We start from the raw sequence: 25,465 nt of genomic DNA on the forward strand, positions 1-25,465 counted from the left end.
AAGGCCGGAATTGAACCCGGGTTCCTGGCGCTGTGCTGCTTTATCTAAATAAACTACATTTGCAGATTGTGTTCGATCTATTCTTCCTCTTACATCCTCAAAGAATTCAAGCAAATTTATCAATCATGATTTATCTTTCATAAAACCATGTTGACGAGGTTTGATTATATTCAGCTTTCCTGAATGATTCGCTATTTCCTCTTTGACTCCAGCGTCTTGCCAATAATAGATGTTAAACTCACTGGCCTATAGTTCCCTGTCTTCTGCCTTTCTCCCTTTTTGAACTCGGGAGTCACATTGGCTGTTTTCCAATCTTCTGATACCCTCCTGGAATTTAGCGAGTTATGAAAAATTCCAACTAAAGTGTCCACTATCTCTTCAGCAACATCCATAGAAAGCATTGCGTGCAGTTCATTGGGTCCTGGTGCTGTGTCCGCCCTTAGCCACTGAAGGGAAAGCGAGTGAATCCAGTCTGTACATTCCACACATTGTTAGTCCAGTCAGATAGACATATATCTGTCTGGCAGCCTGCATGGAGATTTCCAGCTCTCTGTGTCCAGGACAAGAAGCAGTGAGCATGGATCTGTCAATCAGCCTCAATCAGCACCTTCAGGAGAATTGGGAGGGTGAATATTAGATACAGCAGAGTGAGAATGGAGGGAGAGTGTGTGGGATGGAGATTTACAGCTTTTGGGGAATGAGAGAGGAAAGAAGTTTCCAGAGAAACTAGAATTCTGAAAGAATTCTGAAAGACGTGCTGGTTCGATGCATTGATCCCAACAGGCGCCTGACTGCTGCAACTCGCGGAATTTCACAGTGACTTCATTGCAGTGTTAATGTAAGCCTTACTTGTGACTAATGAATAAACTTTAAAAAAGGAAATGTCTGTTCTGAATTTCTATCCTGTACTGACAGTGATGACTTTTGTAATCTGCTTTTGCAGGATAACAGAAGGTGAGGATTTACAGACAGAAATCTCAAACCAAACGTCACATCAAAATCTGACAGTCATTTGATTGATCGGGATCTGAATATCATTGGCCTTTGAATCTAGAAGGAGAAATCTTTTTCTGTTCTGTCTGCTTCAGAATTTTTTAACATAAATGTGACTGAAAAAGCACCAAGACACAGACACACCCGAGTGAGAGTGTTCCAGTGCACTGAGTGTGGAAAGAGCTTTAACCAGTTACACAGCCTGAAAATACATCGCAGCATTCACAGCGGGGAGAGACTGTACCCGTGTTCTGTGTGAGATTTAACTGATTATTTAACCTGGAGAGTCACAAGGTCACCCGCACCATGGAGAAACCGTGGAAATGTGGGGACTGTGGGAAAGGATTCAGTTTCCCATCTCAGCTGGAGATTCATCGGCGCAGTCACACTGGGGAGAGGCCGTTCACCTGCTCTGTGTGTGGGAAGGGATACACTCAGATAATTGATTTACAGAGACACCAGCGAATTCACACTGGGGAGAAATCGTTTACTTGCTCTGAGTGTGGGAAAGGATTCACTCAGTTATCCACCCTGCGGAGACACCAGCGAGTTCACACTGGGGAGAGACCATTCATCTGCTCTGTGTGTGGGAAGGGATTCACTCAATTATTTCATTTGCAGAACCACCAGCGAGTTCACACTGGGGAGAGACCATTCACTTGCTCTGTGTGTGGGAAAGGATTCAGTGTATCATCAAGCCTGTGGCGACACCAGCAAGTTCACACTGGGGAGAGGCCGTTCTCCTGCTCTGTGTGTGGGAAAGGATTCAGTGTGCCATCAGGCCTGCGGACACACCAGCGGGTTCACACTGGGGAGAGACCGTTCACCTGCACCGTGTGTGGGAAGGGATTCACTCATTCATCCCGACTGCAGAAACACCAGCAAGTCCACAAGTCAGAGTCATACAGTACAGAAGAGGCCTTTCAGCCCATCGAGTCTGCACTGACAAAACTATACTAAATTTACACTCATCCATTTTCCAGCACTTGGCCGATGGAGTTTGAACTGTCAAAACATTCAAGTGCTCATCCATGTGCTTTTTAAAGGTTGTGAGGTTTCCCGCCTCCACTGCCCTCCCAGACAGTGAATTCCAGACTCCCACCACCCTCTGGATAATAACATTTTTCCTCAAATCCCCCAAAACCTCCTGCCCCTCACCTTAAAATGATGCCCCCTCGTTATTGACCCTTCAACTAAGGGGAACAGCTGCTTCCTATCCACCCTGTCCATACCCCTCACAATCTTATACACCTCAATCATGTCCCCCCTCAGCCTTCTCTGCTCTCAAGAAAACAATCCAAGCCTATCTAATCTCTCTTTATAGCTCGGCTGCTCCATCCCAGGCAACATCCTGGTGAATCTCCTCTGCACCCCCTCCAGTGCAATCACATCCTTTCTACAGTGAGACGACCAGTACGAGTGCAAACTGGGGTCAAGCAGGGCTGCGTCATCGCACCAACATTCATCCCCACCTTTCCTGCAGCAACACTCCACCCCAGCACCGTGAAGCTCCCCGCTGGAGTCCAGCTGGCCTACTGGACCAGTGGGAAACTTTCAATGTCCGACCCCTCCAGGCCAGAACCAAGACCAGCCCAACCTCAGTCATGGGGCTGCAGTACACCGACCCTAGGGGTGGGGGGAGGTGATGGCCTGGTGGTATTATCGCTGGACTATTAATCCAGAAATCAGCTAATGTGCTGGGGACCTCGATTCGAATCTGGCCACGGCAGATGGTGGAATTTGAATTCAATAAAAGGAATCTGGAATTAAGAATCTACTGGTGACCATGAAACCATTGTCATTGTTTATGGGCGGCACGGTAGCACAGTGGTTAGCACTGCTGCTTCACAGCTCCAGGGACCTGGGTTCGATTCCCGGCTCGGGTCACTGTCTGTGTGGAGTTTGCACATTCTCCTCGTGTCTGCGTGGGTTTCCTCCGGGTGCTCCGGTTTCCTCCCACAGTCCAAAGATGTGCGGGTTAGGTTGATTGGCCAGGTTAAAAATTGCCCCTTAGAGTCCTGAGATGTGTAGGTTAGAGGGATTAGCGGGTAAATATGTGGGGGTAGGGCCTGGGTGGGATTGTGGTCGGTGCAGACTCGATGGGCTGAATGGCCTCCTTCTGCACTGTAGGGTTTCTATGATTTCTATGAATTGCTGGAAAATCCCACCTGGTTCACTCATGTCCTTTCGGGAAGGAAATGTGCCATCCTTACCTGGTCTGGCCTACATGTGACTCCAGAGCCACTGCAATGTGGTTAACTCTCAAATATCCTCAGGCAACTAGGGATGGACAATGAATGCTGGCCAGTCAGCGACACCCATGTCCCACAAATGAATAAAAAAAATACCTATTTGATTTAATTTATAATTGTCACATGTATTGGTATACAGTGAAAAGTATTGTTTCATGCGCGCTATACAGACAGAGCATAGCATACATAGGGAAGGAAATGAGAGAGTGCAGAATGTTACAGTCATAGCTGGGGTGTAGAGAAAGATCAACTTAATGCGAAGTAGGTCTGTTCAAAAATCTGATGGCCGCAGGGACGAAGCTGTTCTTGAGTCGGTTGGTACGTGACCTCAGACTTTTGCATCTTTTTCCCAAAGGAAGAAGATGGAAGAGATTATGTCCAGGATGTGAGAAGTCCTTCATAATGCTGGCTGCTTTTCCAAGGCAGTGGGAAGTGTCGACAGTGTCAATGGATAGGAGGCTGGTTTGCGTGATGGATTGGGCTTCATTCACAACCTGAGTGTGTCTGTGCGCACACTCAGAGGTTGATCTAGGGCATTTTCACAGTAACTTCATTGCAGCGTTAATGTAAGCCCACTTGTGACACCAATAAATAAGCTTAAGCTTATCTACAAACTATTGTTGACACATTCACTGAGACATATGAGAGAATGGGACTCAGATTAAACATCCGGGAAACAAAGGTTCTCTCCCATCCCACTCCTGCTCCCCCTCCCGACCATCAAGATCCACAGTGAGCCCCTGGATAACGTGGATCATTCCTCACACCTCGGGAGCCCCCTGTCAGCACGGGCAGGCATTGACAATGAAATCCAGCATCAACTCCAATGGGCCAGTGCAGGAACAGAGTTCAAAGCCCGAGACCTCAAATCCAGCACCAAGCTCATGGTCTACAGAGCAGCCGTGGTCCCTGCCCTCCTGTATCCATCAGAAACATGGACAATGTACAGCACACACCTCAAATCCCTGGAGAGATGTCACCAATGTTGCCTCCACAAAATCCTGCAAATCCACTGGCAGGATAGGCTTACCACCGTGAGTGTCCTCTCCCAGGCCAATATCCCCAGTATCGAGGCACTGGTCACACTCGACCAGCTGCGATGGGCGGGCCACATTGTACACAAGCCCCACACAAGACTCCTGAAACAAGTGCTGTACTCCGAGCTCCACAATGACAAACTGTTGGAGAAAATTCCTAATAGATTTGAGAAATTTTAAACCATGAGGCATTTCAGACACTAACAGAACTACCAGCATTGAGTTAAATGACTAAATCAGACTGAGAAGCTAACGAGGAACAGTCTACACACATGTGAACACAGTAAGAGATTTAAACAAGTAATTCTGATTTAAACATGAATTTTCTGATTTTAAAATGTATGTTAGCTGTATTTTTAAAAGCAATTGTAAACTTTAGCCAAAGGCAGGCTGCTGCAAGGCATGATGGTACAGGGACACTTACAGACAGGCTACATTCTTCGGAACAATGAAGCCACAGAATGCGCCAACCTTTTCAAGAAAGTTTTTAACAAAGTTTCTAAAGGCAGCTTCATGAATATGATTGATTCACACTGGCCAGACAAGACAGTGTCTTCTCAGACGTGAGAACGTGCATTTGTCTGGTTTGGCCAGTAACGGAATAAGAGCCGATTGGAACATTAACTCTGACCTTTGTAGCTAAGCTTCTGGGGTTGCTCAGCAACAAGGGGAAGCAGAGTCAGCAATAGGGGGAGGAAGTGTCCGGATTCTACGGACCAATGAAAGCCCATTATGTCAGAGGGTAAAATGCAATTGGTTAAAGTATATGACGTGTAATTAATGATTGATTTGTATTGAAAATGATTGGTTTACACCTGATGAAAGGCAGGAGAATTGATATGAAGAATGTATTATTGATCCATCCTAATGATTGTCTGTCAGAGTTATTAGATCAGGATGCTTCTCTTCCAGAGCAGGATTAACACTGTCCAATAATTTCTCCCTTCAATCGTTGGTCAAATAAAAGATAAGTCTTTAAACTGGGATACTGGCTTTCATGAGTGTTTGTATTGTCTGAAGGTTTTGGCAATACCTGGTCTCCAACGGTAATGTACCCAGTGTGTTTTGGGAATGAACTCAGAAGAATCATTCAACACTCAAGCCTGATTCAATTGACAAACAGTTTATTGAGTTACGCCAGTGGGGAGAAGTATGCCTGTCTGGAGACAATACACATCTCTTTAACCTGTGCTTAATACTCCCTCCACTCACATTGTCTGTATCTTTAAGACCTGGTTGGCTGTAGAGATTCCCATTCTAATCAGTATTCTGTAACTTGATTTTGTGTCTCTGTGCTCTGTTTGAGAGCAGATTTCCACTCCATCTGACGAAGGAGCAGCGCTCTGAAAGCTAATGGCATTTGCGACCAAATAAACCTGTTGGACTTTAACCTGGTGTTGTTAAAACTCTTATAGTGGGGAGAAGCCACAGGGGCTGACCATGTACAACTCCACCCCACAAGGAAAATCATCAATTCTTATACAGTTACTCAGCCCATCCCAGCTGGACACAATCCAATCAGAATGGTTATAGATTACACACATTACAGAAAGGTCCAATCAATGAGTATCTGGGCATCATGGGGCTTTGCGATGATCTCATGAACAGATCGGTGCCCCCATCATGATGTTTTCCAGACCCCCTTATCTACCATCCCTGGGCTTTCTTTGTACATCGACTCTCTTAGTTTGAAAAGCGTGGATTAAAAGTTCTCAAATGGATATCAGTGCCCTTCCTTTGTTTTAATCTAACAACCACACGGTCTGGGAATCATTTCTATTTATAATCTCTCCTTTTAAACTCTTTCCTTCAGTATCCAATTTCCTTTTCATTGTGTTAATTGCATCAGGAATAAATCTTTGGACCTGACAGGAGGTTTAACCCAAGATCAATCCAACACAGGATTGGTCAGAATCATTTCATATGTCCCAAATTTTAAATAACTATTACAAATTAAAACTCTCATTCTCACATGTGTGAATTTATCCGGATTAACATTCCCACATGTTCAGTAAAATGTCCTGGAAACATATCCCTGGCCAGTAAATATGGGTCCAGGTTCATAACTTTTGAAAAAAAAGTTTTATTAATCACACTTCCATTTTAAAGTCCATTTGATTTAAATCACAGACACAAAACCTCAAAGCTTGAAGCGTTCAACACACAAATATCATACATACACAAGCAGAGAATCTTAGCATGTGCTTTACAACAACAATAACCAAAATTAATTCCTTAAGCGTTCTTGTGGTTCTGTTTTTAAACTTTCAGGAATGCCTTTAATTAAATACTCAAGGTAAGGTTAATTCCCCAGAAAGATAAACCTTAGCAAATGTAGCCCAAAACAATGATAAAACACATTTACAAACATCCACATAAAACAAGAGATGGGTGAGATCCTAAATGAATATTTCTCATCAGTATTTACTGTTGAGAAAAGCATGGATGTTTCGGGAACTCGGGGAAATAAATAGTGATGTCCTGAGGAGTGTACATATCACAGAGAAGGAGGTGCTGGAAATTTTAAAGTGCATCAAGGTAGATAAATCCCTGGGATCTGATGAAGTGTATCCCAGGACACTTTGGGAGACGAGGGAGAAAATTGTGGGTCCCCGAGCAGAGATATTTCAATCATCGATAATCACAGGTGAGGTGCCTGGAGATTGGAGGGTGGAAAATGTTGTGCCTTTGTTTAAAAAGGGCTGCAGAGAAAAGCCTGGGAACTACAGGCCAGTGAGCCTCACATCTGGGTAAGTTGTTTGAAGGTATTTTGAGAGGATCTAATCAAGTCTTAAAGATACAGACACTGTGAGTGGAGAGAGGGCTAAACACAGGTTAAAGAGATGTGTATTGTCTCCAGACAGGACAGTTAGTGAGATTTTGCAAGCCCAGGCAAGTCGTAGGGGTTACAGATCGTGTGACATGAACCCAAGATCCCGGTTGAGGACGTCCTCATGTGTGCGGAACTTGGCTATCAGTCTCAGGGGAGGTCCCAGAGGATTGGAGAGTAGCCAATTTTGTTCCTTTGTTTAAGAAGGGTAGCAAGAATAATCCAGGTAATTACAGGCCGGTGAGCCTTACATCAGTGGTCGGGAAATTACTGGAGAGGATTCTTCAAGACAGCATTTATTCCCACTTGGAAATAAGTGGACGTATTAGTGAGAGTCAACATGGTTTTGTGAAGGGGAGGTCGTGTCTCACTAACTTGATCGAGTTTTTCGAGGAAGTGACGAAGATGATTGATGAGGATAGGGCAGTGGATGTTGTCTGCATGGACTTCAGTAAAGCCTTTGACAAGGTCCCTCATGGCAGACTGGTGCAGAAGGTAAAGTTGCATGGGATCAGAGGTGAGCTGGCTACGTGGATACAAAACTGCTCGGTCAAAGACAGAGGGTAGCAGTGGAAGGGTGCATTTCTGAATGGAGGACTGTGACAAGTGGCGTCCCTCAGGGATCAGTGCTGGGACCTTTGCTGTTTGTTATATATATGTATATAAATGATTTGGAGGAAAATGTAACTGGATTGATTAGTAAGTTTGCAGATGACACAAAGGTTAGTGGATTTCCAGATAGCGATGAGGACCATCAGAGGATACAGCAGGATATAGATCAGTTGGAGACTTGGGCGGAGAGGTGGCAGATGGAGTTTAATCCGGACAAATGTGAGATAATGGATTTTGGAAGGTCTAATCCAAAAAGGAAATGTACAGTAAATGGCAGAACCCTTAAAATAGGTCAAGGGACCTGGGTGTACAGGTACACAGGTCACTGAAAGTGGCAATGCAGGTGGAGAAGGTAGTCAAGAAGGCATACGGCATGCTTGCCTTCATCGGCCGGGGCATTGAGTTTAAAAATTGGCAAGTCATGTTGCAGCTTTATAGAAGCTTAGTTAGGCTGCACTTGGAATATAGTGTTCAATTCTGGTCACCACACTACCAGAAGGATATGGAGGCTTTGGAGAGGGTACAGAAAAGATTTACCAGGATGTTGCCTGGTATGGAGGGCATTAGCTATGAGGAGAGGTTGGAGAAACGTGGGTTGTTCTCACTGGAACAGCGGAGTTGAGGGGTGACCTGATAGAAGTTTACAAGATTATGAGAGGCATGGACAGAGTTCATGCTGCACTATATAATTATGCCGCACTATATTCCAAGTGTGGCCTAATTAAGGTTTTATAAAGCTGCAACATGATTTGCCAATTTTTACATTCAATGCCCCAGCCGATGAAGGCAAGCATGCCATATGCCTTCTTCACTACCTTCTCCAACTGTGTTGCCACTTTCAGTAACCTGTGTACCTGTACACCCAGTTCCCTCTGCCTATCAATACCCTGCAGGGTTCTGCCATTTACTGTATATTTCCTATCTGTATTAGACCTTCCAACATGCATTACCTCACATTTATCCGGATTAAACTCCATCTGCCATCTCTCCGCCCAACTGATGTATATCCTGCTGTATCCTCTGATGGTCCTCATCGCTATCTGCAAATCCAACAACCTTTGTGTCGTCCACATTTTCCTCCAAATCATTTATATATATTACAAACAGCAAAGGTCCCAGCACTGATCCCTGCGGGATGCCACTAGTCACAGCCCTCCATTCAGAAACGCATTGTTTCACTGCTACCCTCTGTCTTCTGCTGACTAAATATTTCTGAACTTCTTAACACCCTGTCACTCTGTCACCCTGTCACTCTGAGATCCTTGTGACATTTGACTCAAAGAGCATCAGCCCACTGGAGGCAAAGTCATGTGACCAGCCAGTCCAGCAGAAAGAAACCCTCTGACCCAATCCATGGATCAACTGTGAGAATGGACAAAATGCAATCCTGGATGCAACTGAGAGCAGAAACAATAACAGCAGAATCCAAACCCTGGAATCACTCGTGAACTTGCTGGTGTCTCAGCAGCCGGGATGAAACTGTGAATCCCTTCCCACACTGAGAGCAGGTGAATGGTTTCTCCCCAGTGTGAACTCGCTGGTGTGTCCGCAGGTCGGCTGACTGAGTGAATCCGTTTCCACACTGAGAGCAGGTGAACGGCCTCTCTCCAGTGTGAACTCGCTGGTGTCTCTGCAGGTCGGCTGACTGAGTGAATCCCTTCCCACACTGGGAGCAGGTGAATGGCCTCTCCCCAGTGTGAACTCGCTGGTGTGTCTGCAGGTGGGATGACTGAGTAAATCCCTCCCCACACTGAGAGCAGGTGAATGGTTTCTCCCCACTGTGAACTCGCTGGTGTGTCCGCAGGTTGGATAACTGAGTGAATCCCTTCCCACACTGAGAGCAGGTGAATGGCCTCTCCCCAGTGTGAACTCGCTGGTGCATCTGTAGGCTGGATAAATGATTAAATCCCTTCTTACACTGAGAGCAGATGAATGGCTTCTCCCCAGTATGGCTGCGCCGATGAATTTCCAGCTTAGATGGTGCTCCATATCCCTTCCCACAGTCCACACATTTCCATGGTTTCTCCATGGTGCAGGTGTCCTTGCCTCAGTTGCAGCCTTGTCCACACACAGAACACAAGTACAGTCTCTCCCAGCTGCGAATGGTGTGATATTTATTCAGGCTGTGTAACTGGTTAAAGCTCTTTAGTCAGTGCACTGGAACACTGTTGGTGTGTTGGTGCTTTTCCAGTCACAGTGATGTTTGAAATCTTTTCAAATCGACAGACTGTACAATCATTTCTCCTTCTAGATTCAAAGGCCGATGATATTTAGCTCCCAAGGAATATGACTGTCATGTCTCGATGTGACTTTTGAGATTTCTGCCCGTGATTCCTCTTTCAATATCCTGTAAAACAAGTTTTAAAGAGTAATCAGTGTCAGAACAGAATAGAAATTCAGAACAGAAAATTCTAGTTTCTATGGAACATTCTTTCCTCTCTCATTCCCCATACCTGCTGGGGGGTCGGTACAGGGGAAATGTTAGGGGGAAGTTTTTCACACAGAGGGTGGTGGGCGAGTGGAATCGGCTGCTGTCAGTGGTGGTGGAGGCAAAATCAATAGGGATTTTTAAGAGACTCCTGGATGAGTACATGGGACTTAATAGGATGGAGGGTTACAGGTAGGCCTAAAAGGTAGGGATATGTTCGGCACAACTTGTGGGGCCGAAGGGCCTATTTTGTGCTGTAGTTTTTCCATGTTTCTATGTTCTAAAAGCTGTGAATCTCCATCCCACACACTCTCCCTCCATTCTCACTCTGCTGTATCTAATATTCACCCCTTCCAATTCTCCTCAAGGTGCTGATTGAAGCTGATTGACAGATCCATGCTCACTGCTTCCACTCCAGCACATAGAAATCATAAGAAATAGAAGCAACAGTTGGCCATTCAGCCCAATGGCCAACCATTGCCTCAACCATTCATTGGGAATTGGCTGATCTACCTCAGCGCCATTTCCCACATTATCTCCCAGATCACCCAATGTCTTCAATATCTCAAAATTTATCAATCTCCAGCTTGAAAATTCTTGATGACTGAGGCTCCACAGTCCTCTGGGGTGCAGAATTCCAAAACGTCACCACATCCTTGAGTGAGGAAATCCCTCCTCATCTTAACTTTCTCTCCATTTTCCACCTGTTCCCCAAAGCGCTTGACTCCTTTATCAATCAAAAATCAGTCTAACTCACCCTGGAATATATTCAATGACCCTCAGCCTCCACTGATCCCTGTGGAGAAGAAATCCAAAGACTCGAATAGGCAAGAGATGAATGACTGGAAATATATAATGTAGCGACAGTACAATATTAGTCTGTTTTAAGCTCAATCTTCATCCAGAGAGAGAGGAGCAACAATGGAGGAAGCTCCATACGGCCATGCACACAAGTCCCGGACTCTGATTGGCTGGAGGACCAGCGCCCATCCGGTCCTCCACACGTTCCCATTGGTCAATCTGCCGCATGTAGACAATAAGGGGGCGGAACCGGGGCCCACGTGGGGGTGGGCGGGGCTTTGACCGCCTGCTGCGCTGAGCTGGTGTCCAATCCGCAGTGTGCTGCTTCTGTAACCAGTGACATTGCTGCCAATGGGACACTGTGTGCTGGGAACGCCCCTCTGAGTCATTGTGACGGCACAATAGAGCCCTGCCTGAATCAGCCAATAGCAATCACTCTGCTCCGCGGTGACGTCTCCGGGTTCAGGCGCGCGGACCCGGGAGCCCCGCCCCCACCCATTGTTCCCCAGTCTGTACATTCCACACATTGTTAGTCCAGTCAGATAGACATATGTCTGTCTGGGAGCCTGCATGGAGATTTCCAGCTCTCTGTTTCCAGGACAGGATAAACACAGTAAGAAGTTTAACAACACCAGGTTGAAGTCCAACAAGTTTATTTGGTAGCAAATACCACTAGCTTTCAGAGCGCTGCCACTTCGTCAGGTGGAGTGGAGAAATGCTCACAAACAGGGCATACAGAGACACAAACTCAATTTACAGAATAATGATTGGAATGCAGTCTTTACAGATAATCAAGTCTTAAAGGTACAAACAATGTGAATGGAGGGAGCATTAAGCACAGGTTAAAGACAGGACAGCCAGTGAGATTCTGCAAGTCCAGACAAGCTGTGGGGGTTACAGATAGTGTGACAGGAATCCAAGATCCCGGTTGAGGCCGTCCTCATGTGTGCGGAACTTGGCTATCAGTTTCTGCTCATCCAGGACAGGAAGCATGAGCATGGATATGTCCATAGAACGGGTAAGGGTTTGCTCTGCAGAGAGCCAGCATTGAATCAGTGGCCCGAATGGCCCCATTCCAAGCCCTGATGTCTGACTGATCTAAAGAGAGAAATTTCAGCTGCTCCAGTCTCTCCAACTAACTGAATTGCCTCATCATAGAATCGTACAGTGCAGAAAAGGCCCTTCAGCCCATCGAGTCTGCACCGACATGCAAGAAACGCCTGACTTCCCACCTAATCCTATTTACCAGCACCTGGCCCATCATCTTAAATGTTCTGACTTGCCAAGTGCTGGTCCAGGTACTTTTTAAGGATGTGAGGTGCCATTCTCGCAAATCTCCTCTGCATCCTCTCTAAGAACTTCACATCTTCCCTCAAGTCTGAGGCCCACATATAGAGTTCCATTCTCGAGGGATAGAATCGAACAGCAGGGAGGTTATGTTCGACTTGATTAGAAGCGTGATTATACGACACTGGGAATACTGTCAACAGTTGTGATCTCCATTTAGAATCATAGAATCCCTCCAGTGCGGAAGGAGGCCATTCAGCCCAATTGAGTCTGTACTGACTCTCCAAAAGTTCATCCCAGCCAGGTCTATTCCACCCGAGCCTCGAACCCCGCATATTTGCCATAGCTAATCTATCTAACCTGCACATCGTTGGACTGTGGGTGGAAACCGGAGCACCTGCAGGGAAAATGTGCAAACTTCACACAAACAGTCACCCAAGGCCAGAATCAAACACGTCTCCCTGGATTTGTGAGGCAGCAGTGCTAACCACTGTAGAAATAAAGGCACTGGAGAAGGGGCAAAAAAAGTCACAAGAATAATCCCAGAACTGAGAGCATTTAACCCTCAGGAAAGGCTGGGGCTGCTGATTGTTACAAAGACATTATCAGTTTAAAAAATGTTTATTTTTGATCTGTTACATTGTTCCAATTTGGCTGTACACTGCCCAATTCTGGAACCCAAATTGTCCTTTTAAAGGGTTTGAATTTGGCAGAGATATAACCATCAAGCAAAGACTCAGACACCAAATCAGTCAATTGTATCAAAGTTTATTGATTACATGCAACTTTTAGAAACTGATCGGGTCAAGTTTACTCATCAATGAAACTCTACCAACTCCACACTTTCAAGTCAGTGATCGATCCAAGAGAAGTGGACGACAATGTGAAATCCTGGGGCTGACAGAGAAACAGTCACTGCCTCTGAGAAGCACGGACGGCACCTTCCTGGGGTTTCGAATAGCAGGGAACCCTTCACTGAACCATTCCCAGGACTAACTACTCATCTTTTTTTTATTCATTCGTGGGACATGAGCGTCACTGGCTGGCCGGCATTTATTGCCCATCCCTAGTTGCCCTTGAGAAGGTGGTGGTGAGCTGCCTCTTGAATCGCTGCAGTCCATGTGCTGTGGGTTGACCCACAATGCCGCTAGGGAGGGAATACCAGGATTTTGACCCAGTGACGGCGAAGGAACAGCGATATATTTCCAAGTCAGGATGGTGAATGGCTTGGAGGGGAACTTGCAGGTGGTGGTGTTCCCATGTATCTGCTGCCTTGTCCTTCTAGATGGAAGTGGTCATGGGTTTGGAAGGTGCTGTCTGAGGATCTTTGGTGAATTGCTGCAGTGCAGATAGTACACACTGCTGCTACTGAGTGCGGTGGTGGAGGGAGTGGATGTTTGTAGATGTGGTGTCAATCTATGGGCTGCACGATGGTGCAGTGGTTCACACCGCTGCCTCACAGCGCCAGGGCCTGGGTTCGATTCCCGGCTTGGGTCACTGTCTGTATGGAGTTTGCACATTCTCCCCGTGTCTGCGTGGGTTTCCTCCGGGTGCTCCAGTTTCCTCCCACATTCTGAAAAACGTGCTGGTTAGGTGCATTGACCCAAACAGGCGCCGGACTGTGGCAATTAGGGGAATTTCACAGTAACTTCGTTGCAGTGTTAATGTAAGCCTTACTTGTGACGAATAAATAAACTTTAAAACTTTAAAAGTGGGGAATATTCCATCACACTCCTGACTTGTGCCTTGTAGATGGTGGATAGGCTCTGCGGAGTCAGGAGGTGAGTTACTCTCCACAGTATTCCTCGCCTCTGATCTGCTCTTGCAGCCACTGTGTTAATGTGGTGAGTCCAGTTGAGTTTCTGGTCAATGGTAACCCCAAGGATGTTGACAGTGGGAGATTCAGTGATGGTTACACCATTGAATGTCAAGGAGCGGTGGTTAGATTGGCTCTTGTTGGTGATGGTCATTGCCTGCCATTAAATGTTACTTGCCCCTTGTCAGCCCAAGCCTGAATGTTGTCCAGATCATGTTGAATTTGAACATGGACAGCTTCGGTGTCTGAGGGGTCATGAATAGTGAACATTGTGCAACCATCGGCGAACATCCCCACTTCTAACCTTATGATGGATGAAAGGTCATTGATGATGCAGCTGAAATGGTTGGGCCAAGGACACGACCCTGAGGGACTCATGCAGAGATGTCCTGGAGCTGAGATGACTGACACTCCAAAACCACAACCATCTTCCTATGTACCAGGTATGATTCCACCCAGCGGAATTTGCCTCCTGATACCCATTGATTCCAGTTTGGCTCAGGTTCCTTGATGCTGCACTCGGTCAAATGTGGCCTTGATGTCAAGGGCTTTCACTCTCACCTCACCTCTGGGATTCAGCTCTTTTGTCCATGTTTGAACCAAGGCTGTAATGAGGTCGGGAGCTGACCCTGGTGAAACCCAAACTGGGCGTCACTGAGCAGGTTATTGCTGAGCAGGTGCTGCTTGATAGCGCTGTTGATGACCCCTTCCATCACTTTACTGATGATCAAGAGTCGACTGATTGGGCGGTATTTGGCTGGGTTGGATTTGTCCTGCTTTTTGTGTTCAGGGCAATTTTCCACATTGCCGGGTAGATGCCAGTGTTGCAATTGTACTGGAAGAGCTTGGCTATGGAACCGGCAAGTTGTGGAGCACAAGTCTGGAATGTTATCAGGGCCCATTGCCTTAGCAATATCCAGTGCCTCCAACTGTTTCTTGATATCATGTGGAGTGAATCGACTTGGCTGGAGACTGGCATCTGAGATGTTGGGGACCACTGGGACCCGCTCTTCGCTCCAATGCACCATGAATTTAGGCTTGCTATTTTTCACATGTAACTATTCATATCTGCACACTCTCACCCGTATCCCAAAATCATGTCACACATTCTTGACTCTCAGATGTGCTGATGAAAAGATCAGAGTGTCTGTCTTTCTTATCTCCTGCTGTTCTGGTGCTGATATTTCATGTAGTGGCCGGACTTTTAAATGTGGATTTCTTTAAAACAAAGTTCATGGACAAGGATGTAAGTATTTCCAAGAGAAAGTGATCAACTTATTCATCCCATCTACACAACCCAGACTTTCTCAAGAATGTAGGTGGATACCAGATTGATATATTCCATTCAACCACACCCAAGGTGAGTTATTCCAATTTCTTTATTGTCCAGGACAATATATGCACAATATCTTTAAAACAGAAATTAAACATTCCCATTTGATTTCAGGGATTAACATATTCTGTTTGTTCTTTATTGTCAATGTCAGGTTGGGGTTGTTCCCCTTGGAGCAAAGGAGGTTGAGGGGAGATTTGATAGAGGTGGACAAAATTCTGACAGGTTAAATAAGGTGGACAAAGAAAAGCTGTTCTCATTAGCTGATGGGACAAGGATGAGGGGGACAGAGATTTAAGTTTTGGGTCAGAGATGCGGGGGGTGGGGGATGTGAGGAAGAATATTTTGATGCAGCGAATGGGAATGACCTGGAACTCGCTGCCTACGAGGGTGGAGGAAGTGGAGACAATAAACAATTACAAAGGAAATTGGATGGGCATTTGGGAGGTTTCAAACAGAAATGCTGACTAAATATCTCTGAACTTCCTCACACCCTGTCACTCTGTGATCCTTGTGAAATCTGAAACCAGGTATTCACAACAAGACTCAAAGAGCATCAGCCCACTGGAGGCAAAGTCATGAGACCGGCCAGTCCAGCAGAAAGAAACCCTCCGACCCTCCCCATTGACCAACTGTGAGAATGAACAAAATGCAGTCCTGGATGTAATTGAGAGCAGAAACAATAACAGCAGAATCCAACCCGTGTGATCACTTGTGAACTCGCTGGTGTGTCTCCAGGTTAGATAACTGAGTGAATCCCTTCCCACACTGAGAGCAGGCGAACGGTCTCTCCCCAGTGTGAACTCGCTGGTGTCTCCGCAGGTGGAATGAAAGACTGAATCTCTTCTCACACACAGAGCAGGTGAATGGCCTCTCCCCTGTGTGAACTCGCTGGTGTGACTGCAGGGTGGATGACTGAGTGAATCCCTTCCCACACTGAGAGCAGGTGAACGGTCTCTCCCCTGTGTGAACTCGCTGGTGTGTCTGCAGGTTGGATAAATCTCTGAATCCCTTCCCACAGTGAGAGCAGGTGAATGGTCTCTCCCCAGTGTGACCTCGCTGGTGTGTCTGCAGACTGGATGAATGACTGAATCCCTTCCCGCACTCAGAACAGATGAAGGGTCTCTCCCCAGTGTGAACACGCTGGTGTGACTGCAGGATGGATAACCGAGTGAATCCTTTCCCACACCAAGAGCAGGTGAATGGCCTTTCTCCCGTATGAATGCGTCGATGAGCTTGCAGCTCTGATGGGGCTCTGTATCCCTTCCCGCAGTCCACACATATCCACGGTTTTTCCATGTTTTGAGTCTCCTTGTATCCCTGCAGTTCAGACAACCCGTTGAAGCCGTGAAAACAGGTGTGCGGTTTCTCCCCAGTGTGAATGGATGTCAGGCTGTGTAACTGGTGAAAGCTCTTTCCACAGTCAGTGCACTGGAACACTCTCACTCGGGTGTGTGTGTGTCTCGCTGCTTGTCCATCCACACTAATGTTTAAAATCTTTTGAAGTTGACAGACCGGTCAAACATTTCTCTGATATTCACGTCCCAAGGAATCGAGTGATTTTGTCCAAAATGCACATCACGTCTGAGATTTCTGTCAGTGATTTCTCCTCTTCCAATATCCTGTAAAAACAATTTAGAAAATATCTCACTGTCAGTACAGGATAGAAATTCAAAACAGACAATTCAAGTTTCTATGGAATGTGCTTTCCTCTCTCATTCCCCAAGAGCTGTAAATTCAGGCTGATTGACAGACCCATGCTCACTGCTTCCTGCCCTGGACACAGATCTGAAGAAATAGTTGCTGCTGTTGACTATTCGGCCCATCGAGCCTGCTGAACCATTCAATGAGCTCACTGACCGATTTACCTCTGCCAGATTATCCCCCATATCTCTAGATATCTTCAATGTCTAGAAATATATCAATCCCCTGCTTGAGCATACTTTATGACTAGGTTTCTGGGGTAGAGAATGCCAAAACTTCACCACATCCTCAAGTGAAGAAATCCCTCCTCATCTTAACTTTCTCTCCATTTTCCCCATAACTCTTGACTCCCTTGTCCCCTCAATGATATATTCAATGATCTTCAGCCTTCACTGGTCCCTGAGGAAGAGAAACCCAGATAATACAACACTCTGACGGAAGAGATGACTGGAAATATAGCTAAGGTACTACATTACACAGCAAGAAAAGACATTAACTATATTTTATTACAAGACAATAAATAATATATGGGCGGCACGGTAGCACAGTGGTTAGCACTGCTGCTTCACAGCTCCAGGGACCTGGGTTCGATTCCCGGCTTGGGTCACTGTCTGTGTGGAGTTTGCACATTCTCCTCGTGTCTGCGTGGGTTTCCTCCGGGTGCTCCGGTTTCCTCCCACAGTCCAAAGATGTGCGGGTGAGGTTGATTGGCCATGCTAAAATTGCCCCTTAGTGTCCTGACATGCATAGGTTAGAGGGATTAGTGGGTAAATGTGTCGGGATATGGGGGTAGGGCCTGGGTGGGATTATGGTTGGTGCAGACTCGATGGGCCAAATGGCCTCTTTCTGTACTGTAGGGTTTCTATGATTTCTATGATCTGATATGGACCATTTAATAACAGTAGACATATCTCTGTCCTATATTAATTTACTGTCTCCTTAAATGTCAGCCATCGCCTGGGGAAACCAGCCCTTTAATTGTGAACATTAGAAAAGAGACCATCCTTTTAGACAAACAAATAAATGTGTCAAGCTGAGGAAGCAAAGGATGTCACTGTCTTTAAGAGAGAGAGAGAGAGACCTGGGCCAACCTTTCCAGAGTCTGCACCCTCCCTGGATTCACTTCCTTTCCCTTCAGTTGCTGCAAGTCCCCAATTTCCCCCAGAATGAGAAAAGAAATGGAAAGGGGGAGAAAAGAAAGTGTTTTACTCACAGATGTTGGTTTCTTTTTGTTTATTACAAATACGTTAATACAAAACAATTAAAATACACAAAGCACAAATGTGAAAAATATATTACCAATGGCTAACGCCATCCATTTATCAGTCACTACCTTCTATTTAGGAAGGGTTCATCGTCAATTACAGTTTTCCAGGGCATTGCCCTCAAAATACACCTCCATTTACAAATCATAATCTACAAAGTAACAAACATTAGTCCAACACAACAAAAATAAACACTGAAGCATAACCACTATCCTCCAGGGCACCGCCCCCTGGGTTTGTCCCCTACCGGGGGATGCAACCCTCCAGAGGTACTAATGTCCGGGGTTACACATTACGGATGTTCGACCGGAGGGGGGAAAAGGGGATACCACCCTGGACCTACTCCGTCCGGCATCCCTTCCGGAGTTTCAGCTGGGGCGGAGGGGAAAGGCTCTCCGGGGTACTCATTTTGCAGGGGGGGGGGGCGGGGGGTGTGGGGGGCACTCCCCGACTTTCTCCCGGACTTTCTCCTGGAGAATGGGGTCCCTCTGGTGTTACTGTGTCCGGGGCTTCACCACCCAGAACGTTCCCAACCGGATGCTACACCCCCCGGGGGTTACTCTATCCAGGGGGGCGGGGGGAGATGCCCCCCAGGCCACAAATAATGCAAGGAAATAGACGGGGGTGGGGAGGGCGGAATAAACCACCAACTAATATAACAGGAGAACCACATATTACGAGAACAAACAATCCATTAACAACAATACAATTGTGAAACATTCCAGAGGCATCGCCTTCCAGAGCTTCGCCCATCAACATCACACCGTCCGAAGTCGACAACGCTCAACTACAGTCTTCCAAAGTCCACCACTCCGGGCCAGATCTTCCAAAATCACACCCACTGGGGCTGCACCGTCTGGGGTCACACCTTCCGCGGCTGAACCTTCCAAAACCATAGTTCCCAAATGGCTCCTCCCTGGCTTGGGTCTTCCGAGATTGCATCCACCTGGGCCACGCCATTCAAGGCACAGGAATCCCAGCGAGAGCAACATTCAACAAGCCCCAGCCGAAACAAAAAGTTCTTGCACAAGTCACGAACCCAAGCACTTGAAACAGAAACTTCACGCCGACCAAGGCGTTCCTCCCAGCGGCCACATTTCCAAAAGCTCACCGCAAGGCGCGCATTAAGCCCGCCTTGAACTCCTTATCCTCTGCCCGCCCCCTGCCTGGAGCACACTATACTGGCCAACACGCAAACCGAACGGCCAATGTGGTGGACTGGCTGGACAATCCAATCTTTCCCACTCACAGATGTTGGTTCCTTTTTGTTTATTACAAATACGTTAATACAAAACAATTACAAATACACAAAGAACAAATGTGAAAAAATACATTACCAATGGCTAACGCCATCCATTTATCAGTTACTACCTTCCATTTCGGAAGGGTTCATCGTCAATTACAGTTTTCCAGGGCATTGCCCTCAAAATACACCTCCATTTACAAATCATAATCTACAAATCTACAAACATTAACACAACACTACAACTATACACAACAAAAAATAAACACTGAAGCATAAGGGCACCGTCCCCTGGGTTTGTCCACCTGCCGGGGGATGCAACCCTCCAGTGGTACTCATATCCGGGGGTTACACCTTACGGATGTTCAGCCGGAGGGGGGAAATGGGGAAACCACCCCGCCTACTCAATCCGGAATCCCTTCCGGAAATTCAGCCGGGGCGGTGGGAGAGTCTCTCCAGGGTACTCAGTTCGGGCCTGCCTTCCCAATTTTTCTCCCGGAGAATAAAAATCCCTCTGGTGTTACTATGTCCGGGGCTTCACCACCCAGAACTTTCCCCAAGTGGATGTCACACCCCCCGGGGGTGACTTTATCCAGGGGGGGATGCCCCCCAGGCCACAAATAACGCAAGAAAATAGACGGGGGCCGGAACAAACCATCAACTACCATAACATGAAAACCACATATTACAATAACAAACAATCCATGAACAACCATACAATTGTGAAACATTTCGGAGGCATCGCCTTCCAGAGCTTCGCCCATCAACATTCCACCGTCCGAAGTCGACAACGCTCAACTACAGTCCTCCAAAGTCCACCACTCCGGGCCAGATCTTCCAAAATCACACCCACTGGGGCTGCACCGTCTGGGGTCACACCTTCCGCGGCTGAACCTTCCGAAACCATAGTTCCCAAATGGCTCCTCCCTGGCTTGGGTCTTCCGAGATTGCATCTACCTGGGCCACGCCTTTCAAGGCACAGGAATCCCAGCGAGAGCAGCATTCAACAAGCCCCAGCCGAAACAAAAAGTTCTTGCACAAGTCACGAACCCAAGCACTTGAAACAGAAACTTCACGCCGACCAAGGCGTTCCTCCCAGCGGCCACATTTCCAAAAGCTCACCGCAAGGCACGCATTAAGCCCGCCTTGAACTCCTTATCCTCTGCCCGCCCCCTGCCTGGAGCACACTATACTGGCCAACACGCAAAGCGAACGGCCAATATGGTGGACTGGCTGGACAATCCAATCTTTCCCACTCACAGATGTTGGTTTCTTTTTATTTATCACAAATACGTTAATACAAAGCAATTACAAATACACAAAAAATACATTACCAATGGCTAACGCCATCCATTTATCAGTTACTATCTTCTATTTCGGAAGGGTTCACTAACGGTCACAGTTTTCCAGGGCATTGCCCTCTCAATACACCTCCAATTACAAATCATAATCTACAAAGTGACAAACATTAGTACAACACAACAAGAATAAACATTGCAGCATATCCGCCGCCCTCCAGGGCACCGCCTCCCGGGTTTTTCCCCTGCCGGGGGATGCAACCCTCCAGAGGTACTCAGGTCCGGGGGTTCCACCTGACGGATGTTCGGCTGGAGGCGGGGGGACAGGAAAACCACCCCGAACCTACTCAATCCGGACTGCCTTCCGGATTTTCGGCTGGGGCGGTGGGAAAAGCTCTCCGGGATACTCAATTCGGCCTGCCTTCCCAATTTTTCTCCCGGAGAACAAAACCCCCCCGGTGTTACCCCTCTGGGTGCCCCGGACACTTTCCCCAACTGGATGTCACACCCCCCGGGGGTCACTCTATCCAGGGGGGGGGGGGAGGGGGATACCCCCCAGGCCACAAACAATGCAAAGATTTTCCGTTGGTTAGTACAAACACGATATTACAAAACAATTACAAATGAACAAAGAACAAATCTGAAAAATACATTACCAATGGCTAACACCATCCATTTATCAATTACTACCTTCCATTTCGGAAGGGTTCATCATCAATTACAGTTTTCCAGGGCATTGCCCTCAAAATACACCTCCATTTACAAATCATAATCTACAAATCGACAAACATTAACACAACACTACAACTGTACACAACAAAAAATAAACACTGAAGCATAAGGGCACCGTCCCCTGGGTTTGTCCACCTGCCGGGGGATGCAACCCTCCAGTGGTACTCATATCCGGGGGTTACACCTTACGGATGTTCAGCCGGAGGGGGGAAATGGGGGAAACCACCCCGCCTACTCAATCCGGAATCCCTTCCGGAATTTCAGCCGGGGCGGTGGGAGAGTCTCTCCAGGGTACTCAGTTCGGGCCTGCCTTCCCAATTTTTCTCCCGGAGAATAAAAATCCCTCTGGTGTTACTATGTCCGGGGCTTCACCACCCAGAACTTTTCCCAAGTGGATGTCACACCCCCCGGGGGTGACTTTATCCAGGGGGGGATGCCCCCCAGGCCACAAATAACGCAAGAAAATAGACGGGGGCCGGAACAAACCACCAACTATCATAACAGGAAAACCACATATTACAATAACAAACAATCCATGAACAACCACACAATTGTGAAACATTTCGGAGGCATCGCCGTCCAGAGCTTCGCCCATCAACATTCCACCGTCCGAAGTCGACAACGCTCAACTACAGTCCTCCAAAGTCCACCACTCCGGGCCAGAACTTCCAAAATCACACCCACTGGGGCTGCACCGTCTGGGGTCACACCTTCCGCGGCTGAACCTTCCGAAACCATAGTTCCCAAATGGCTCCTCCCTGGCTTGGGTCCTCCGAGATTGCATCTACCTGGGCCACGCCCTTCAAGGCACAGGAATCCCAGCGAGAGCAGCATTCAACAAGCCCCAGCCGAAACAAAAAGTTCTTGCACAAGTCACGAACCCAAGCACTTGAAACAGAAACTTCACGCCGACCAAGGCGTTCCTCCCAGCGGCCACATTTCCAAAAGCTCACCGCAAGGCGCGCATTAAGCCCGCCTTGAACTCCTTATCCTCTGCCCGCCCCCTGCCTGGAGCACACTATACTGGCCAACACGCAAAGCGAACGGCCAATATGGTGGACTGGCTGGACAATCCAATCTTTCCCACTCACAGATGTTGGCCACAGGAGGGAGTTTCAGTCTATCTGAAGATCAATCTTCATTCACACAAAGCCCGCGCTCTGATTGGGTGGAAGACCAGAGTCCTTCCGGTCCTCCAACTCTTCCCATTGGTCAACACCTCAGCATGAAGATCAGAGGGTGGGTTCTCCCCCGCACATGCGCAGCTTCCCCTCTCCCTCGCACATTTGCAGTCACGGGCCGGGGAGAGGGGGAGATCCCCGAGCGGCTTCTCTGACGGAGCCGTCAGCCGGTGCCTGGAAACCTTGGTTCGATGTGGTGGAGGGGGAGGGGAACAATGGGTGGGGGCGGGGCTCCTGGGTCCGCGCGCCCGGGCCTGCGCACTGGAACCCGGAGACGTCACTGCGGAGCAGAGAGATTCCTATTGGCTGATTCAGACGCTCTATCGTGGCGTCACAATGCGGACGTTGGCCAATAAGCTTCAGAGTGAAACTTCCGCCTCTGGGCAACATCTTTTCTTTTCTTTTTCTTTTCTCCCCCTTTCCATTTCTTTCCTCATTCTGGGGGAAATTGGGGACTTGCAGCAACTGAAGGGAATGAAGTGAATCTGTATATTCCACACATTTTTACTCCAGTAATGTAGACATTTATCTGTCTGGCAGCCTGCATGGAAAGTTTCAGCACTCTGCGTCCAGGGCAGGAAGCAGTGAGCATGGATCTGTCAATCACACATGAGGACGGCCTCAACCGGGATCTTGGGTTCATGTCACACTATCTGTAACCCCCACGACTTGCCTGGACTTGCAAAATCTCACTAACTGTCCTGGCTAGAGACAATACACATCTCTTTAACCTGTGCTTAACCCTCTCTCCACTCACATTGTCTGTACCTTTAAGACTTGAATACCTGTAAAGACTCGCATTCCAACCATTATTTTGAAAATTGAGTTTGTGTCTCTGTGCCCTGTTTGTGAACAGAACTCCCACTCACCTGATGAAGGGGCAGCGCTCCAAAAGCCTGTGGCTTATGCTACCAAATAAACCTGTTGGACTTTAACCTGGTGTTGTGAGACTTCTTTCCGTGCTTACCCCAGTCCAACGCCGGCATCTCCACACTCTGAGTGGAAACAGAGAGAAGTAGGAGAGGCTGGAGGTGAGGAGAGAGATTTTATACATCTACAAATCAACAGGAACTTTGACAGAATTCAAAGATGTGCGGGTTAGGTTGATTGGCCATGCTAAAAATTGCCCCTTAGAGTCCTGAGATGCGTAGGTTAGAGGGATTAGTGGGTAAAATATGTAGGGATATGGGGGAAGGGCCTGGGTGGGATTGTGGTCGGTGCAGACTCGATGGGCCGAATGGCCTCCTTCTGCACTGTAGGGTTTCTATGATTTCTATGAATTTCCAAACCCTGTGAACATCATCAGCTCCAAGTTCCTCTCCAACTCACACACCATCCTGACTTGTCTGACATCCAGTACTGAAAGAACAGAAATTTATTTCATATAAATACTGGGAAGACTGAACCCATTGTGTTCAGTCCCCACTACAACTCCACTCCCTCACCAACAACTTTATCTCTCCTCCTGGCAACTGTCTGAGGCTGAACCAGGCTGTTCACAACCAGGGTGAAATAGTTCATCCCAAGATGAGCTTCCAGCCACATGTCCACATCATCATCAAGACCACCTTCATTCATAGATGCATTAATAGTAATTAATTAACAATAATGAATAATAAAATACAGTGTGGAAGGAGGCCATTCAGCCCATCGAGCCTGCACTGACAACAATCCCATCCAGGCCCTATCCACATATTTACCTGTTAATCCCCCTGATACCAAGTGGCAATTTATCATGGCCAATCCGTCGAACCGGCACATCTTTGGACTGTGGAAGGAAACCGGAACACCCGGAGGAAACCCACACAGACACGGGGAGAATGTAGAAACTCTGCACAGACAATGACCCGAGGCTGGAATTGAACCCGGGTCCCTGGCGCTGTTAGGCAGCTGCACTAACCACTGTGCCACCGGGCCACATGTCAGTGCCATCGCCCGACTCCAGCCCAGTCTCAGCTCATCTGGAACCCTCACCCATTCCATTGTGACGTCACACTATCACCCATTCCATTGTGACATCACACTCGCACCCATTCCATTGTGATGTCACACTCTCACCCATTCCATTGTGATGTCACACTCTCACCCATTCCATTGTGACGTCACACTCTCACCCATTCCATTGTGACGTCAGGGCTTCACTCTCCGATCACAATCCCTGCCGGCCTCCCACATGCAGCCTCAATGGCGGCAGTAAGCCCGGGTCTAACACTACAAGCTGCCGCTCCATTTGGTACAAAGGGGGGGACCGGGAAGTTCATTTCCGGGGTTTGGGTTTGAACAACATGTTCACAAAGTCTCTCCACCCACCCGCCACATTTATCATTCCCCGCACGCCGCCCTCTACCTCGTATTGATCTCGCTTCCGAGTGAAAACCATCCGTCTGTCCGTCGCCATTACCCGCACTGCGCATGCTTCAGGTCCCGCCCCTCGTTCACTCCGATTGGTTGGAGGACCAGCCGCTCCCTTCTCGGTCCCCCAGTCCTGCCCCCTCTTCCTATTGGTCCGGCGCTGCCGTCAATCAGTCCCCGGGCATTGTGATGTGGAGCATGCGCAGTGTCATTGCTGTCCTTGGCGCTTGTTTGTCCCGGAGAAGCGGAGTCAGCGTTAGGCGGTGGCTGGGAGGATTTGGAAACACTTTGTGGATCCGCA

General features: G+C 47.6%; 2 protein-coding genes across 2 annotated transcripts in view; one reads left to right on the top strand and one right to left on the bottom strand.

Moving 5' to 3' along the window:
• Nucleotides 1-25,213, bottom strand: part of LOC144482740 (uncharacterized) — a 36,112-nt gene extending 10,899 nt beyond the window's left edge. The window contains exons 1-4 of the mRNA XM_078201578.1: nucleotides 25,160-25,213; nucleotides 16,110-17,011; nucleotides 9,220-9,666; nucleotides 4,276-4,423 (exon numbers count right to left, since the gene is read on the bottom strand). Of these exons, the coding sequence (XP_078057704.1) occupies nucleotides 4,276-4,423; nucleotides 9,220-9,666; nucleotides 16,110-16,688 (1,174 nt within the window). The 5' untranslated portion in view covers nucleotides 16,689-17,011; nucleotides 25,160-25,213. The remainder of the gene's footprint in view (nucleotides 1-4,275; nucleotides 4,424-9,219; nucleotides 9,667-16,109; nucleotides 17,012-25,159) is intronic.
• Nucleotides 1,178-2,692, top strand: LOC144482795 (uncharacterized). The gene has a single exon (XM_078201660.1). It carries the CDS (start codon nucleotides 1,300-1,302, stop codon nucleotides 1,951-1,953), a length of 654 nt encoding a protein of 217 aa, XP_078057786.1. The 5' UTR covers nucleotides 1,178-1,299; the 3' UTR covers nucleotides 1,954-2,692.
• Nucleotides 25,214-25,465: the final 252 nt, after the last annotated feature.

This window comes from Mustelus asterias, unplaced genomic scaffold (genome assembly GCF_964213995.1).
Source record: "Mustelus asterias unplaced genomic scaffold, sMusAst1.hap1.1 HAP1_SCAFFOLD_42, whole genome shotgun sequence".
NCBI lineage: Eukaryota > Metazoa > Chordata > Chondrichthyes > Carcharhiniformes > Triakidae > Mustelus > Mustelus asterias.